Source organism: Taeniopygia guttata, chromosome 4A (genome assembly GCF_048771995.1).
Source record: "Taeniopygia guttata chromosome 4A, bTaeGut7.mat, whole genome shotgun sequence".
NCBI classification, from domain to species: Eukaryota; Metazoa; Chordata; class Aves; order Passeriformes; family Estrildidae; genus Taeniopygia; species Taeniopygia guttata.
Window position 1 is genome coordinate 36482 of NC_133029.1, and position 16935 is coordinate 53416.

At 46.5% G+C, this 16935-nt stretch overlaps 2 protein-coding genes across 8 annotated transcripts in view; one reads left to right on the plus strand and one right to left on the minus strand.

Moving 5' to 3' along the window:
* Positions 1-1799: 1799 nt before the first annotated feature.
* On the minus strand, positions 1800-7769 carry LOC140680260 (uncharacterized). Its single transcript, XM_072928995.1, has 8 exons — positions 4294-7769; positions 4041-4206; positions 3877-3957; positions 3171-3796; positions 3030-3070; positions 2783-2948; positions 2619-2699; positions 1800-2538 (listed from the first exon to the last, which is right to left on the minus strand). Exons 4-8 carry the CDS (start codon positions 3318-3320, stop codon positions 2089-2091), a joined length of 888 nt encoding a protein of 295 aa, XP_072785096.1. The 5' UTR covers positions 3321-3796; positions 3877-3957; positions 4041-4206; positions 4294-7769; the 3' UTR covers positions 1800-2088.
* Positions 5942-16935, plus strand: part of BRS3 (bombesin receptor subtype 3) — a 33466-nt gene continuing 22472 nt past the window's right edge. Inside the window, exons 1-5 of one of the 7 annotated variants that reach the window (XM_030272342.4) lie at positions 5970-6049; positions 9210-9262; positions 9997-11959; positions 12271-12366; positions 16734-16828. The gene's annotated coding sequence lies outside the window, so the exon portion shown is untranslated. Of the gene's footprint in view, positions 6050-9103; positions 9263-9627; positions 9856-9996; positions 11960-12270; positions 12367-16733; positions 16829-16935 lie in introns of those variants that run through there. The other 6 variants (XM_072928989.1, XM_072928990.1, XM_072928991.1 and 3 more) reach the window with 6 other exon arrangements.

Here is a 16935-nt window from a genome sequence, read left to right on the forward strand (position 1 = left end):
GGTCATAACCCTCCACTTATCTTGCATGCATCTGGGGATGCAAATCCCTGATGGCTGCAGAAAAAGGCCGTCTGCCTGTCTGGTAAGTTCCAGCTGTCACCTCTTGGTCTGCCAAGAGAAAGAAAACCAAACATCAGTGCACAGTCTTAACAACACATCGGCCAAAACCTGATAATTCTGCTATTCACCATCCTCCTCAGAATGCCCAGGCCATACCCCTCAGGTGTGCTTCGAGGCCGACAGCATCATCTCCGGGTACAGAGAGGTTAAGTGGAGAGGGGGTGACGTGGCATTGCTGAAACTTGAGTGTACCCACACTCCTCCTCCCTACCTCCCCGACTCACCGCAATTTTTTGTCCATTCCTCTGGGCTACTAGGGTGGGACCCTGAAATACAAAATTTTTAGGCTTCATCACAGAGTCCTGCTATACTTCCAGAGGTCTCATAAAGCACAGGAAACCCAGTCCATCGGCCAGCTGGTGACAGCTGCTATGCATACTCTGAGGGGATTCCCCAAAGTACACAAACAACAATGGTTGCTTACAGTTGCGCCAAAAACTGAAACCTGAGCAAAAACAACTGCTTCTGTCCACTGCTCACCTGGCACCCTGGGCCTTGACTGCTGCTATCTGTCTGGACCTCCTAAAAATAAAGGCAAAGAACACCGCTGTAACACAGTCACCCATTTACGCTTCCCCTGCAAATGCAAACAATGACCGACCTGCTCATGGGAAGATACTCACCCAGGACTGGTGCCCTCTGCCACAGATTTGAACTGTCTGCATCTGAAAGGAAGTTAGAACTAGTGTCAAACGGCTGCAGGACTTAACAGCACCAAAAATGTTATGGCAATCTCCCAATAGAAATTTCAAGTCCCCAGAACTTGTGCTGTTACAAGCTATGCACCAGGGCAGAGCAGCTCCGGGATGAATATGTGCAGACACCCGTGACACAGGACAGGACGTGACAAAGGAGGGGACAGGAGAGGGAGAGAGAGCTTTTGATGAGAAAAAAGGACCGAGAGACCCAAAGAACACAGAGTGCACCAGAGACAAGTGACAGGACACACACCGGAACTGCTCTGCCCTGTGCACCTCAGCACTGTGATCTAAACAGACACTTTCCCTTTAAGTGGCCTAGAGGGGCACTTCTTGCACATCCCCGCCCACAAAGCTGATTCCCCTCTGTGGGCCTTAGCCCTCAACTTATCTCTCCAGCATCTGGGGTTGAGAAGGCTGCCTCGCCTGCTGGGAAGGTCCTGTGGTCACCGGGCTGTGGTCCCTTGCTCAGCTACAATCAAGAACACCAAACATCACTGCATGATCTTAGCTGCACCATGGAAAAAACCCAGCAATTCTGCTACTCACCATTCTCCTAAGAATGCCCAGTTGCTCGGGCTGCACACTTTGGCCATGCTCAGAGGCTGCCACCATCATTGTAGGGTCTGCCTGGGTTAAGGAGAGACAAAGTGACTCGGCATTGCTGAAACCTAAGCGGACCTTGGCTCCCGCTCCCTACCTCAGTGATTTGCCGCAACTCCTTGGCCACTGCCAAAGGCTCCCCGGATGCCATCTTGAAATACAAAATTTCAAGGCTTCATCACAGAGTCCTGTAATGCTTCCAGAGGGTTCACAAGCACAGGAAACCCGGGCCATCAGCCGGTTGGTGACAGCTACTAGGCATACTCCAAGTGGATTCCCTAAAGCAGAAAAACAAGAATGGATGCTTACAGTAGCACCAAAAATTGAGACCTGAGCAAGAACAACTGCTTCTGTCCACTGCTCACCTGGCACCCTGGGCCTTGACTGCTGCTATCTGTCTGGACCTCCTAAAAATAAAGGCAAAGAACACCGCTGTAACACAGTCACCCATTTACGCTTCCCCTGCAAATGCAAACAATGACTGACCTGCTCATAGCAATACCCTCACCCAGGACTGATGCCCTCTGCCACAGATTTGAACTGTCTGCATCTGAAAGGAAGTTAGAACTAGTGTCAAACGGCTGCAGGACAACTTAACAGCACCAAAAATGTTATGGCAATCTCCCAATACAAATTTCTAAGTCCCCCGGACTTGTGCTATTACAGGCTATGCAGCAGGGCAGAGCAGCACCAGGATAAATGTGCAGACACCCGTGACACAGGACAGGATGTGACAAACCAGGGGACATGACAGGGAATGAGAGCTTTTGACAACAAGAATGCCTGCAAGGACCGAGAGACCCAAAGAACACAGAATGCACCAGAGACAAGTGACAGGACACACACCAGAACTGCTCTGCCCTGCGCACCTCAGCACTGTGATCAAAACAGACGCTTTCCCTTCAGGTGGCCTAAGGAGACGCTTCTTGCACATCCCCATCTCCAAAACAGACACAAAAACCCCTTCTAGGAAGTCCCAACCCGGCAGCCCGCTTTCATCCCTTCTGTGGGTCACAACCCTCCACTTATCTTGCACACATCTGGGGATGCAAATCCCTGTTGGCTGCAGAAGAAGGCCGTCTCCCTGTCTGGTAAGTCCCAGCTGCCACCTCTTGGTCTGCCAAGAGAAAGAAAACCAAACATCAGTGCACAGTCTTAACAGCACTTCGGCCAAAACCTGATAATTGTGCTACTCACCATTCTCCTTAGAATGCCCGGGTTCTTGGCCTGCATGCTTCGGGCGTGCTTGGATTCTGACGCTGTCATCGCAGGGTACACCTAGGTTAAGTGGACACAAGGTGACAAGGCATTGCTGAAACATGAGTGGACTCCTACTCCTCCTCCCTACCTCCCCGACTCACTGCAACTCCACGGCCATTCCGCCGGGCTACCGGGATGGGACCATGAAATGCAAAATTGGAAGGTCCATCACAGGGTCCTGTAATGCTTCCAGCGAGATCACAAGTGCATGAAACCTGGTCCAGCAGCCAGTGGGTTACAGAGGTATGCGTACTCTCAGTCAATTCCCTAAAGCACAAAAACGGATGCTCAGAGTTGCACCAAAAATTGAGACCTGAGCAAAAACAACTGCTTCTGTCCACTGCTCACCTTGGACATTGGCCTTGACTGCTGCTATCTGCTTGGACCTTCTAAAAATAAAGGCAAAAAACAGTGCAGTAACAGAGCCACCATTTAGGCTTCCCCTGCAACTGCAAACAATGACTGTCCTACTCATGGGAAGATCCTCACCCAGGACTGGTGCCGTATGCCACCGATTTGAACTGTCTGCATCTGAAAGGAAGTTAGGACTAGTGTAAAACGGCTGCAGGACAACTTATCAGTACTAAACATCTTATGGCAATCTCCTAATACAATATAGAGCCAAACTACACCCTGCATTACCAATTTCAAGTCCCCAGGACTTGTGCTATTACAGGCTATGCAGCAGGGCAGAGCAGCTCCGGGACAAATACGTGCAGACACCCGTGACACACAACATGACAAACGAGGGGACAGGACAGAGAGAGCTGCTTTTGAGGAGAAGAAAGGACTGAGAGACCCAAAGAACACAGAATGCACCAGAGACAAGTGACAGGACACACACCAGAACTGCTCTGCCCTGCGCACCTCAGCACTGTGATCAAAACAGACGCTTTCCCTTCAGGTGGCCTAAGGAGACGCTTCTTGCACATCCCCATCTCCAAAACAGACACAAAAACCCCTTCTAGGAAGTCCCAACCCGGCAGCCCGCTTTCATCCCTTCTGTGGGTCACAACCCTCCACTTATCTTGCACACATCTGGGGATGCAAATCCCTGTTGGCTGCAGAAGAAGGCCGTCTCCCTGTCTGGTAAGTCCCAGCTGCCACCTCTTGGTCTGCCAAGAGAAAGAAAACCAAACATCAGTGCACAGTCTTAACAGCACTTCGGCCAAAACCTGATAATTGTGCTACTCACCATTCTCCTTAGAATGCCCGGGTTCTTGGCCTGCATGCTTCGGGCGTGCTTGGATTCTGACGCTGTCATCGCAGGGTACACCTAGGTTAAGTGGACACAAGGTGACAAGGCATTGCTGAAACATGAGTGGACTCCTACTCCTCCTCCCTACCTCCCCGACTCACTGCAACTCCTCGGCCGTTCTGCCGGGCTACCAGGATGGGACCTTGAAATGCAAAATTGGAAGGTCCATCACAGGGTCCTGTAATGCTTCCAGCGAGATCACAAGTGCATGAAACCTGGTCCAGCAGCCAGTGGGTTACAGAGGTATGCGTACTCTCAGTCAATTCCCTAAAGCACAAAAACAAGAATGGATGCTCAGAGTTGCACCAAAAATTGAGACTTGAGAAAAAACAACTGCTTCTGTCCACTGCTCACCTTGGACATATGGCCTTGACTGCTACTATCTGTCTGGACCTCCTAAAAATAAAGGCAAAAAACACTGCAGTAACAGAGTTGCCATCCAAGCATTTGAAATGTCTGCATCTGAAAGGAAGTCAGGACTAGTGTCAAACGTCTGCAGGACAACTTAACAGCACTAAAATTATTATGGAAATCAACGAACACAATCTAGAGCCCAACTGCACCCTGCATTACCAATTTCAAGTCCCCAGGACTTGTGCTATTACAGGCTATGCAGCAGGGCAGAGCAGCTCCGGGACAAATATGTGCAGACACCCGTGACACACAACATGACAAACGAGGGGACAGGACAGGGAGAGAGAGCTTTTGATGAGAAGAAAGGACTGAGAGACCCAAAGAACACAGAGTGCACCAGAGACAAGTGACAGGACACACATCGGAACTGCTCTGCCCTGAGCAACTCTGCACTGTGATCAAAAGAAACCCTTCCCCTCTATGTGGCCTAAGGAGACGCTTGTTGCGCATCCCCATCTCCAAAACTAACTCAAAAACTCCTCTGGGTAGTCCCAGCCAGGCACCTCTCTTCCTTCCCCTCTGTGGGTTGTAGACCTCAACTTATCTTGCACATATCTGGGGATGCAAATCCCCATCAGGTGCAGAAGGGGGCCACTACTCCCCTCTCCAGGCTGTGGCCCCATCTTATCTTTTGGATGACTGGTGATGTGAATCCACGTTAGACATGAAATGAGTCTGCCTTGGAGGGGATCACCTGTTAACCTCTTAGTCAGCTAGAATAAAGAACAGGAAAATCAATGGATGAGTTTAGTGTTATGTGGGCCAAATCCCAGCAAGTCAGCTACTTATCCTCACCTGAGAGTGTCTGGGTGCTCAAGTCTCCAGCTTCATCCTGAGTTTAAGGTTTGGCTGTTATTATGAGTGGCACCTGGGTTAGAGAGCCAAAGTTACATGGTATTTCTGTAAGTTCAGTGGATGAGGTTGTGGGCTGTATGACACATGGCTGCCTCTGCTATGCTTGTGAAAAGCCTTTCAAATAGACACCATTTTCACCCTGCTGCTTTCAAACCCCCACCACAATAACTCCTAACTGGGTAACCTGCTCACTCTCCCTCTCCTAGTCACAATCCTCAACTCACCTGAAACCTCTATCTCAGACATCATACTTGACACAGGACAGATCCCTTTTGTATCATGATCAGTCTGCTGAAAAAATACTGTACTTGACACAACCTGGAATTACAGGAAGTTGCACTCCCCCTTAAAAAAAAATAAAAAACCCCCAGAAATTACAAAAGCACCTTACCACCCCTGAATGCACAACCCCAAATCATGAATTTAAATACTCCATACATTCACCATTTTTTTCTTCACAGTATCTTCAAAGCCTCTGTTGCACTAGAAGCCCAAAAGCACCTGCTGAAAACAAGCTGAGAAAAGCTGAAAGAGCTGCTTCATCAAAATGAGAGGAGACCACTTACCCCTACTGATCTCAGGGAGGGAATGAAGCCCCTTGGCAAAGGCTGGGGTTAATATACCCCTGATTGGGCCCGCCTCTCATTCCCATGACACCCAGGAAAAGGGAAGGGGCAAACCCCACCGGGTATAAAAGCCCTCAGAGCAGCAACAGCTATTTGGCTCCTCTGATTTGAATGCAAGGGGAATAGAGGGCTTGACGTAGAAGAAAACTTTTCAGGGAAATGACAGCGCTTTCTTTTTTGCTACAGCTACTTGCAGCAAAAGGGCAAGAAAACTGGTAAGAAATACAACTTTGTTTCAAGGTAGTATTTCTTGATAAGTTGGGTAATTTGCTGTTAGCTTATATAATTATTCCTCAGTGCCTACCAAGTAGTATTCAACATGAGACTAAGGGTTGAGAAGAATACTAATTATATGCACGGCCTAAGTCTCCTTGGGGCTACTAATTAGGGTTACCTACATTATAAAAAAAAAAAAAAGAAAAATAATAGGCTCCAGGGCAGCATAAAGGTTTCTCTGAGATATTTAGTCCTAGGGCACAGAAAGAAGTGCCCTGAAAGGTAGTTCTAAACCCTTACAATTCTGGAAAAGCATTTTAGAAGAGGCTCCTTCAAGTGAATCCTTTAAAATGAGGAAATGGGGAAGTTGCCTCCACTGAAATGGATACAATGGCAAATAAATGGCTTCTGCCCTTTAATTTAATCCCCTAGAATATTGGGGAAAGAGAGGCTTTCCTCACTTTAAATCTCTCCAGTAATGAAGACAGAGGGATTTTCCCCTCAATTCAAACCCTTAAGAAAGTGGGATAGCTGGGCTTCCCCCTCAATTTAAGCCTTTGGACAATAAAAAGGGTTACCCTTAATTCAAACCCATAAGGAACATTGTCAAGGTTTTCCCCTTCTATTTAAACTGGAAAATAATGGAAAATGGAGATTCCCTATCAATTAACACCCTTAACAGCATAGAAAAGGCAGGGATTCTTTCAACTGAGACCATTAAAATTGAGACCATTAAAATTCCCCATAATTTAAGCCCCTTTTCTCTTAATAACCTCTTTCTTCTATGGGAGTGCTGTGGAAGGTCTGGGAGTTCTATGGAGGGACTGACACAATAAAAGGGGAAAGTTGAAAGCTCTCCCATGGAACCCCATGTGCTGCCCAGCCTGCTCAGGTGCTGCCCCTTGGCAAAAGGTCTCTTCCCTTGGTGTTTTCTCAAAGGGATGCTCTGTACCCAGGTGGATCAGGCTGCTCCCCGGTCCCTGCTGGATGTTCCGGCCATAGTTCCTGGAGGGAGACTTGGGACACCCCTGTTAGCCCCTCTGGATTAGCAGCTTCCTGTGCAGATGTGCCCAGGTAGCTGCACTGAAAGCAGCTGGTCACATGGGGAGCTGCTACACCCCTGCTACAGTGGGGGATGAGGTGAAGAAAGGTCCTGGGGGCTAGACCTCCCCTACGCAGCCCTTTTTCAGCCCCTTAAACAATGGAGTGCCAGACTTTCATTTCTAAGATAATGAACAATCTTTCCTCTATGTGTGCTCCTGGCCAAACAGAAATTGTGCATCCAACCAAAATTGCAAACAGTGAATGATTTCTCAGAGACCACAGCTGCCAACACCAGGAACTCTTGCTGCCCTAGGAGAGCAGCACGCCTCCAGTGAACAGACATCGACACACAAGGAGGGTGAGGTTGGTTTTACAGGGAAAAATGGCACAGGTCGGGTCACGCAGCCTGTGGCCCCGAGTGACTTTCTACACCTTCCAGTTCTGAATGGTACAGGATTTATCCTGGAGCAAAACTGCTGCCAGCAAGAATTCTGCCTGCCCTGGAAAGAACAAGCACCTCCTCCAAACAGACATCAGGAACCGTGGAGGGTGACCTATGTTTCACAGAGAAAAGGGCCAGCGATAGAGTCCACGAGCCAGGAGCCATGAAAGAAGGGCCACCCCCTGAAATTACCCAATCACTACAACAAAAATTTACTCAACAGTATCAATTCCCATGGAAGTGATGAACTGGGTCCATTGCCTCTTGCTGGTGAGCTCTCAGTGTAACATGAGTGGATTCCCACATGGTGTTAGCATTACATATGCGCTGGGCTTGCTCCCATCCGAGATATTTGGTACCAGGGTGTGGGTAGAAGTGCCCTGAAGTGCAGTTTTAAGCCCTTAAAATGCTGAAAAAGACAGAGCTTCCTTCAACTGAACCCCTTAAAATGAGGAAATGGGGCAGTTGCCTCCACTTAGACTAATACAATGGCAAATAAATGGCTTCTCCCCTTTAATTTAACCCCTTAAAATACTGGGCAAAAAGGGGTGTTCCTCAGTTTAAATCTCTCCAGTGACAGAAAAAGGGGGATTTTTCCATCAATTCAAACCCTTAAAAAGGAGTGAAAGTTGGGCTTCCCTCTCAATTTAAGCCTTAGGATGATGAAAAGGGGGGAGTTACTCTTAATTTAAACCCATAAAAAATCATCATGAAAGTTTTCCCCTTCCATTTAAACTGCAAATTAATGAAAGATGGGGATTCCCTATCAATCAATACCCCAACAACATGGAAAAGGCAGGGTTTCCTTTGATTGAGACCACTAAAATTGCAGGGGAAGTGGCTTCCTCTTCAATTTGAATGCAAACAATTGTGGAAAAAGAAGCTTTTCCCCTCAATTTAAACCCCTTTCCTCCTAATAACCCCTCTCTTTTCTGGGGCCACTGGAGAGGAACTGATAAAAGGGGAAAGCTGAAACGGCGCCGGGACCCTGCATGCTGCCTAACCTGCTCAGGTGCTGCCCCTTGGCAAGAGGGCTCCTCCCTCGGCATTTTCTCGAAGGGATGCTCCGTGCCCAGGTGCTCTGCAGCCTGCTCCGCAGCTCCTGCTGGATGCTCCAGCCGTCATTCCTGGAGGGACGCTAGGGATGTCTCCGTTGCCTGCTCTGGACTAACAGTTCCCTGTGCAGGTGTGCCCGGGTTTATCCTCTGAAATCAGCCTCTGGCAGGGGTTGCCCCCTCCTCATCCTCATTGGTCACACCTGGAGCTGCTACACCTTCTCTCAGGAAATGCTCCCTAGTATTTACATCTTTCAAGGTTGTTGAAAGAGAAGTTGAACACCCTGCTACCTTTTCATGCCCTTACATAGTGAAGCAATCTAATATTTTACAATAAAATTTACTGGCTTCTGGTTTATGAACCATAGATAGTATTTGTTATGATTTTATGCTGCTATATACAGGTCGGTGTCCTGAGGGTAGTTCCAGCTCTCCCTTGACCCGCTCCCCTGTGCTGTGTAGCTGTGCAAGGCTGCTGATGCATTTGTCTTGAAGAAAAAGAGTGACAATCGTGTGCTGAAACTTAGTACCGATTCCCTTTGCTGTTCAATATTTTACACTGTTTATTTTGAACAACGGCTTTCTGATTGTTTCTAAATCAAACGATATGTATTTTAGGCTTTAATTCTTTTTTAATGGTGCCTTATCTCAGGGGAGCTCTGCAGGACTGGGTAAGTCTGATGACTGGAGAGCATGAATAATATTTGCATAGCCTCTGTGTTTTCAGTGCTCAGTCAGTGACAACTAATGTATGTAGGATTTGTAATTTTCTCTTCTTCCCCCCCCCCCCCCCCCACTCCCCCTTCCCGCCGCGGTCCCTTGTCCCGACCCTTTGTTCCCTTCTCTCGCCCTCTCACCATGCGGTCCGGTCGCTGTCCCCCGCCCCTCCGCCTTTCCCCTCACCACGCGGGCCGTCCCTGCCCCCCCCCCCCCCCCCCCCCCCCGCGGCTGTCCCGTCGCGGTCTCCGGGGTTTCCCTGCCCCTGTCCCCTGCCTCCCGTCCCATTGGCCGCGGCTCAGGTTCCCCCCCGCCCCCGGCATGGAGTATAACCGAGAGCCCCGCTCGCTCCCCCAGTGTCTCGGGGAACACGCTCCCACAATAAACAGGTGCTTGCACCCGAGCCCCGTGTCGCCATTTCGTCTGTTCCCGCGTGGACTGAGCCTCGCAGAGTCGAGGGGAAAGCGGCCGCCGTCTACTCCCCCCCGCCCCCCGCCGTGCGTGCCCGCAGGCGTCCGCCCGGAGCCGATCTCGCACGGCAATAAATGTAAATGACAAAAGCTGAGGAAATGCAAAAATTCTGCTGTCATTGTGCACTTTTTAGTTTAGGTACCGAAGTGAAATGTGCAGTGATTTGAAGAAAGCTCAGCCCAATTGGAGCTAAACATCCTTTAATTAACCTTTGCAGGATGGAGGTGTTCTGAAGAGGGAGCCTCTTAATTAAAAAGTTATTCAAGAAGATCTTGGAGCATGGCAGCCAGAAATGCCTGAAGACTATACAGAAACCACAAGCACCTGTTAAAGGCACAAGTATATGAATATTTTCATTTTAGAATAAAAATGGCTGGTTAACAAACACCCTGAAGAGTCGGCCACCCACATTCTTCCTCCAAAGAATCGCAGATTCTTAGCTCCTGGGCTCTGAGATGGAATTACGGTATGAGGAGGTTTGGAAGAGCTGAAAAGTCACCATAGCAACCTCCTGGCAAAAATCTTCACTCATCCAATGTAAAGCAAAATTTATTTTTATCTGAATGGCCTTAGTGAGCCTGAATGTGGTCTGTGTTGGCTCTCTGCTTCATTTCATTGTACTCCTCAGACAGAGTCTTTTCCTGCTCTAAGTCCTAAAGGTCATTTTCTAAATCTTCTCATGAAAGTTTTGACTAGAAATGGATGCCGGATACTGGCTATTCGATCAGGGTCTGCCTCTGAGTTAAAGATGAGATGCCCTCTCCTGGCATTCCAGACCCTTTGCAGTCATGTCCAGTGAAGCTGATGAACAACTTGTGCTGAATACTTTCAAACACAAAGGAAACTGAAAAATGTGGAAACAGATAAAAGAAGACAAAGGAAATTAAAATGATTGAAAAGTCCTGTGCAGTCCCTGTTCAGAAGAAAGGCTCTGCATGCAAGAGTTTATGCAAATTATAGAAGCTATTCAGCATGGATTTGGTGAGACGCAGCACTTGCCGAGGAATTTCCATGGATGTGACCTGCCCAAAATAGGAGACTGAGACTTGCTGGTTGAGTCTGGAGGATGACAGGAGGGTGCTCAGCTGTGGCTACTTGACTGTGAGAGGGTCTGAGCAGGTGCACAGGGGGAAGGCAAAGCAGGAGAAGAGCTCCTGAGATATAAAGCAGTTTGGCTAAGGGGTGCTCTCAGTTTTTTGAGGAAAAACTTGAAGTCTGGGGTGTTTAAATAGGGGTAACCAAGAGGCGGAGACAGATTTGTGAGCAATAAAGTGACGATGGATGGGTAGGTTATGTAGGAAAGCCGAAGGGAGGGATGCTTCTATTCCATTTGGAGCCCAGAGTGCCTGGAGGAGCAAGGTGCGGTGTTCAGCAGCCTTGGGAAGTTCGGGGTTTCTCCGGTTTCTCTTACATCCTTCTCAAATCTTGTAAGGGAAGTGAACAAACAGGAGCTGCTGTCAGAACTTTTAAGATCGTACTCCTGCAGGAGTATCCTCCAGGGCCAATTTTGTCCCTCTGGAGCTAACTCACAAAAATCAGAAGGTGATCTCTGGCCAACAAAAATGACAGGCACACAGGGGTGTCCTTCTCAGGGGTCACTCTCTCTGAGATCTCACTCATTAAATCTTTCTCAGCAGCAAGCGATAATTGGAAATGACTAATGAATATCTTGCAGGAGGGAAGAAAGATCTTTACACTACTGTATTACGTACTACAAATAGGGGCTAGCTGTTGTGGGGAATTTTCAACTGGTGTTCTTTAGTGCAGTCACTTTTGAAAGAAACAAGGGGAGCTCTTCAGTTGTTTCTGTCTAATTTGTGTTTTACAGTGCTGCATAGTCTGGACTTTGCTCTGGACAAAACCTGGACTAGCCTGTGACGTACCGCAGGCTGGGAGAGTAATGATTTGTTTCTTAAATATTATTGCAAAAGTCAACAAATCATTTCTGGAGTAATAAAAGAGAAGGTTGGAAGCAGAGATTAGTTATTGCAGCAGATTTTCCAGGACCTAATAAATGTGGTTTCAGAACAGAATAACTTGCTCTTCATTTCCTGGCCCACTGAAAATATTGTAACATCCCATCTGATTTCCTCTTCATATTTCCTTCACCGGTCTTCTGGCATCTGACAGAAGAAACAGTGTGGAGCAAAATATCTACTTGAGCTGTGCTACACAGGGAGGTGAGTTTTTGAGCAGAGCCTTTAAATAACTATGGTGTTCTTAGAAGAAAGTATGAAAATATGTGGGAAGTGCTATTTATGTACCACAGATTGGGAGCACAATGTTTCATTCCTTAAATGTTACTGCAAAAGTCAGCAAAAAATTGCTAGAGTAATAGTGTAGAAAGCTGGGAGAAGACTGACTCGCCCTGGTCACAGGGAACGAGGACTTTTGGGCATCTGTGCTGTCAATGCTATTCCAGCAGATTGCAGGAGCAGTTGAATTTCTCAGCTAAGTGGGAAGGGGGTGCTCACCAACATCTCTTTTTCAGAACATGCCTAGGAAATGAAGGGGATCCTGCATGGGCCTGAACAGCACTCTACAGATAGGGTCTGGATGGCTGCTGCTCGTCTTTTTCTCCTGACAGGTACAGTAATCCTGCTCAGGATTAATCACATGGATGATGCTGCCAGCAGACTCTGGGCATCCCACAGCCCAGAGAGTGTCTGATGGTGTCCTGATTTGTGCACATGCAGCTTATCCCTACAGGAGCCCACTTTCCTCATGTTCTGCCCCAGAGCAGCAGTTGTTCTTATTCTGTCCCTTTCCCTTCAGCCATTATGGGGGTCCCTGAAGTACAGTGGCCAGAGCCCTGCAAGTCTGGACACAATTCATACCCTTTCCTGGGATGCTCTCTCAGACTGGGCTGCAGATGAGTCCGTACAAATAAGAAAATAAATCAAGGAGTGAAATGTCAGGTGTTGATGGCATCACAACTGTCATTCGTCTTTGGAGGTGAAAAGGCTTGTGGTTTTGTCAATATTCACTTCTTTCTCTCCAGGGTGTCTTCTGTATTTCTTCATAGTCTTTTTCTAGTTTTACTTTGGTCACTGTAAAATAGGAGTTGTGCAGTTGCTCCTTGGTGTCCTGGGAAATGCACAAAGTTACTGACAGAACCAAGTCCTGCAGTAATGATTCAGGCCCTGAGTTCAGCATGCTAAGCTGTGTGTCGTGAACACCCTCATCATCCTTTCACTCCAACACAAATCCCAGCAAAACAATAACTAATTCTATGCTGGTTTTTGTATTCCTTTCTTTCACTTCTCTTCAAGAGCAATGCAGGGTACAGAGATAATTCGTGCCTTTAAAATGCACCCTGCAGAACTGGGGTCACTTCCAGTGCACTGGGCTGTTGAGGAAAACTCAAACTCTTCCCAAATAAAAAAGACGGAATTAACATCTAGCTCCTGCCAAATCTATCAACTTTCTCTCATCTTTGGATGAGAAAATCTAGCACCCAAACTGTTACCAGACCACATGGATGCTAGAGCTGAACTATGTATTGAGTCCTATTTGACATGTCTTGAGGATTTTCTTTTCTTTTGCAGAGTTAAACTTGTCTTTTTACTGTTAGTGTGGGCAATCTCAATTAAATTTCAAAGGTAGCAGAAATGAGAAATAGAATAAACTTTAAAAATGTTTAATCATAATGCAGGGAGGTACTCAAATGGGGATGTAGAGCAGCTTTTTCTTTGGAAGCGATGCTTTATTTCCCTTTTTTACTCTCTTTCCCAATGCAGTTTGCTTACAGAAGCATGCTCTGCATGGAAAACACCTGGATTTACTGGGAAGGAATGATAAACATGTGTCCAAGTGTGTGTTCTCATCCTCTCACTGATTCAATCTGCATCTCTTCCTCCCCCTGCCTCACCCACACACTGCTTTCTGGTTTTCTTGTTAATTTAAAATAAACTCAGAGAGGGATGAATATTCAATATCTGAAAATGATTGCTAATAATATAGAAATGTATTTATTGCAGTTGTCTTATTGGTTAGTCTCAATTTTGATGCTCACATGTTGGAAACCATGCATATTTACAGGATGCCAAATAAACTATTTATTAAATTATTAAATCAAAATCAAAGTCCTTGAGATGGACTTTAAAAGTTCAGTGGCACAGTAGTCTCATGGCTTCAGACCTCGTCTGCCATCACATCTCAGTCCTCTTTCCACAAGCAGAATCACATACATGTTAATCAAAGCAAATGAGGTTACAGGATGCAGGTCACTGGTCCTACACCTGCCTGCTGGTAATTTTCCTTGATGTGTGAGAATAACCAGATTTTTTTTTTTTTTTTGGTGATACTTTTTTTTTTTCTGGTGATACTTTTTTTCTGGTGATACTGAGAGCGAAAGAAATAAAGTGCTATCTGTGAAGTTGTAATCATGCTTTCATTTGTCAGGAGACGGAAACAGAATTCCTGACATCCCTGATCAGAATGGGTTTGGGTTTTGTTTGGCAATTTGTTGTTTTTTGTTGGGTTTTTTTTGCCCCTAGCAGATTTTTCTGATCCAGCCTGCCTGACACTGGGTGATACCATACATCAGCTGTGAGGCAAAGTTTTTCAAAATATTACACTGGTAACACAGGAATGGAGTGGAGCCTGTGATCACTGCAGATTCAATCCTACCTGGAGACAAACTGCAGCACTGCAATGTGGGAATGTGCAGGGAGATTAATCAAGCCCCAGGTGTTCTCGATGGATCATATCCTAATATCATGTCTATATTTCTGTAGGAAAGAAAAAAGTATTTATTCCAGTGATAGGGCATGCCTGACGACTCAGAGCTGGATTTTAGTTGCTTCATTGTCCACTTGCTCCAGTTTGACTCTGTGCTGACTTCACAGCCTGCGGCTTAGTGCAAAGAGAAAAATCAATTCTGTGCCTAGGAAGTAGAAGATTAGGTTCTATAGCTTGCCTGCTCAGAAGGGGCTTTTGATTTCAGTTGTCCTTTGAATTTCACAAGACAATTTGAAGTCATTTAGGATATAAATAGGAGACTTCAAGTTATTACCAGCCCCTGTTTCTGTTATTGTCCATGGATGAATTGTCACTGATTTGAGTGAGTTGGCCTGTTGTATTTTGAGCATGGGTGAGTCTCCTTCACTTGAACTACAGTAGAGAGAACAATGTTTTACGTATGAAACAGTCTTACCCTGCTTCTGTCTGACCACACTCCTTATTCATAGACATTTGGCTTTGTATTCATATGTTGAATTTATTTCTCATAGTCGGAGCTGGAACATCAAATCTCTGACAGTCATGTAAGAGTGTGAAGTAAAAAACACCAATTACCAGACTCGCAAGAAAATGGCACTTCTGGGGCAAAATGTTGTGATCCTGCTTTTCTTTCAGCACCCAGGCCTGTAATGCAACAGGGTGATTCAGTGCACTGCAATTTTCTGTTGTACATGTGTGAAGAAATATTTGCAATGCCAGAGGTTTGCATCCAAAAAGGAGACAGGGGAGGCCTGTAACTATATTCAAATAAAGTGAGAGGCCATGGGGCATTTCCCTCGGAGTCTCTCAAATTGTTGTAGAACACAGCGTCCTTTTAATCATATTTTCCTGGCCGCATCATCCTCTCCCTTTCCCCATTGGCTGAGGTACTTGAGAGATACAGAATTCCCGAATCACCAGCTACGTGACCCCCTAATATGCACTGGCCCCTCCCTGCGCCCCCTCCCCACCCTGTTTTGTATCTCTGTTCTTTAAATTCTGGAATTTTATGTGTCTTTGATTAAGCAATATTCCTTGTCAATTAGTACCATTCCTCTGAATTTTATGGTTCCTTTCTGTTACTATCTTATCTATCGATCTCTGGTTTTACCTACAAGCAGGCTCAAACCGTCTGTAAAGACACACTCATTCCTTTCACAGGTGAGAAACCTCATCCATTTTCTCCTTGTCTGCCTGGTGATGTGGCAGATTGCACGCAAAATGCTAAAGTCATATCTGCTTTGACGAGGTGATTCAAGGAAAATTAGCTATGAATGAATGCCTAGAATTGTTTACTTTGAAAACATCAGGCAGGGTGGCCAGCATTTAAAATGGGAATCATTATGCCAGGTTTCACAGGCATTACAAATGTCTTTCCCTCAAGGCTGGCACAGCTTACACAGGCAAGAAGGGAACACGGATAACTGTGCTCCAACACAAGAAATTAAAAAGGATCAAGGTGCATAAACTCTGGTTTTCCCTGTGATCTAAATCCTGTTTTATCCCTTGTTATGCTGTGTTGACCTCTCTATAAAGAAGAAAACCCTGTGTGGGTGTATTTTGCCCTTTACCTTCACCCTGCTGAGGTCTGTGGAACCACAGCAGGTCCTTGTAACAATGACCTTCGCAGAAGTGCTCAAACCTTTCTCTCACCTGAACCGTGGTCTCCCTCGCACTTTTGGCAGTGTTGATTCTCAGGCCTTTTATGGTTCTTTCCAGCAGCCTTCAGTCAAGCATCCTCAACGAGGGCCCTCATGTTGTCCCCAGTATCTCCAGCCAGTAACAATGGTACCATGCTACCTAAGTGCTCAGGGGGCTGTTTTAAATGTTATTGTGGTAGTCATTGACACTAACTAACACCATAGATGTGACAAGTGAAGTCACATGCTTAGCAAGGTGTCCGATGTCAGCAAATCCTCCTGTCTCTGCCTATGCATTCTCAGCAGGCAGTAAAAATTGAGACAGTCCACCTCAGGTATGAACCACAGCTTTGTTATTGAGGTGTGATAATGTAACTGTGTGTTTGGGCCCTTGAAGTCTTTAATAAAATTCCTATCGATGCAGCCATAACAGAGACTCGGATGCTGCGGTCTGGGATTTCCCAAAGAGCCTCAGTGCTGTGGGAATGGGAGCACAACCGTGGTCCTACAGGAGAGTGAGGAGATGGGAAGGGGAGCAGGGACCTTCTGCACAAGCTGCAGGATGTTTCTCACCTCTGTCCTCTCCTTACAGTTGGATTCTTTAATGTTCACGTGAACTTCTCTCTTCTCTACAAAGTGGAGACAGCACCTGATTGCTATGATGCAAGGAGGCTTCTTGAACACTGGGTGAGTAGCTTGCTTTTCTCATTCTCATGTGTTTTTAGCAAGTATCGCATGAGGACAGCTGGTAGGATCGTAGAATCTATTCCAAATTTTGGTTGGAATAGAATGGA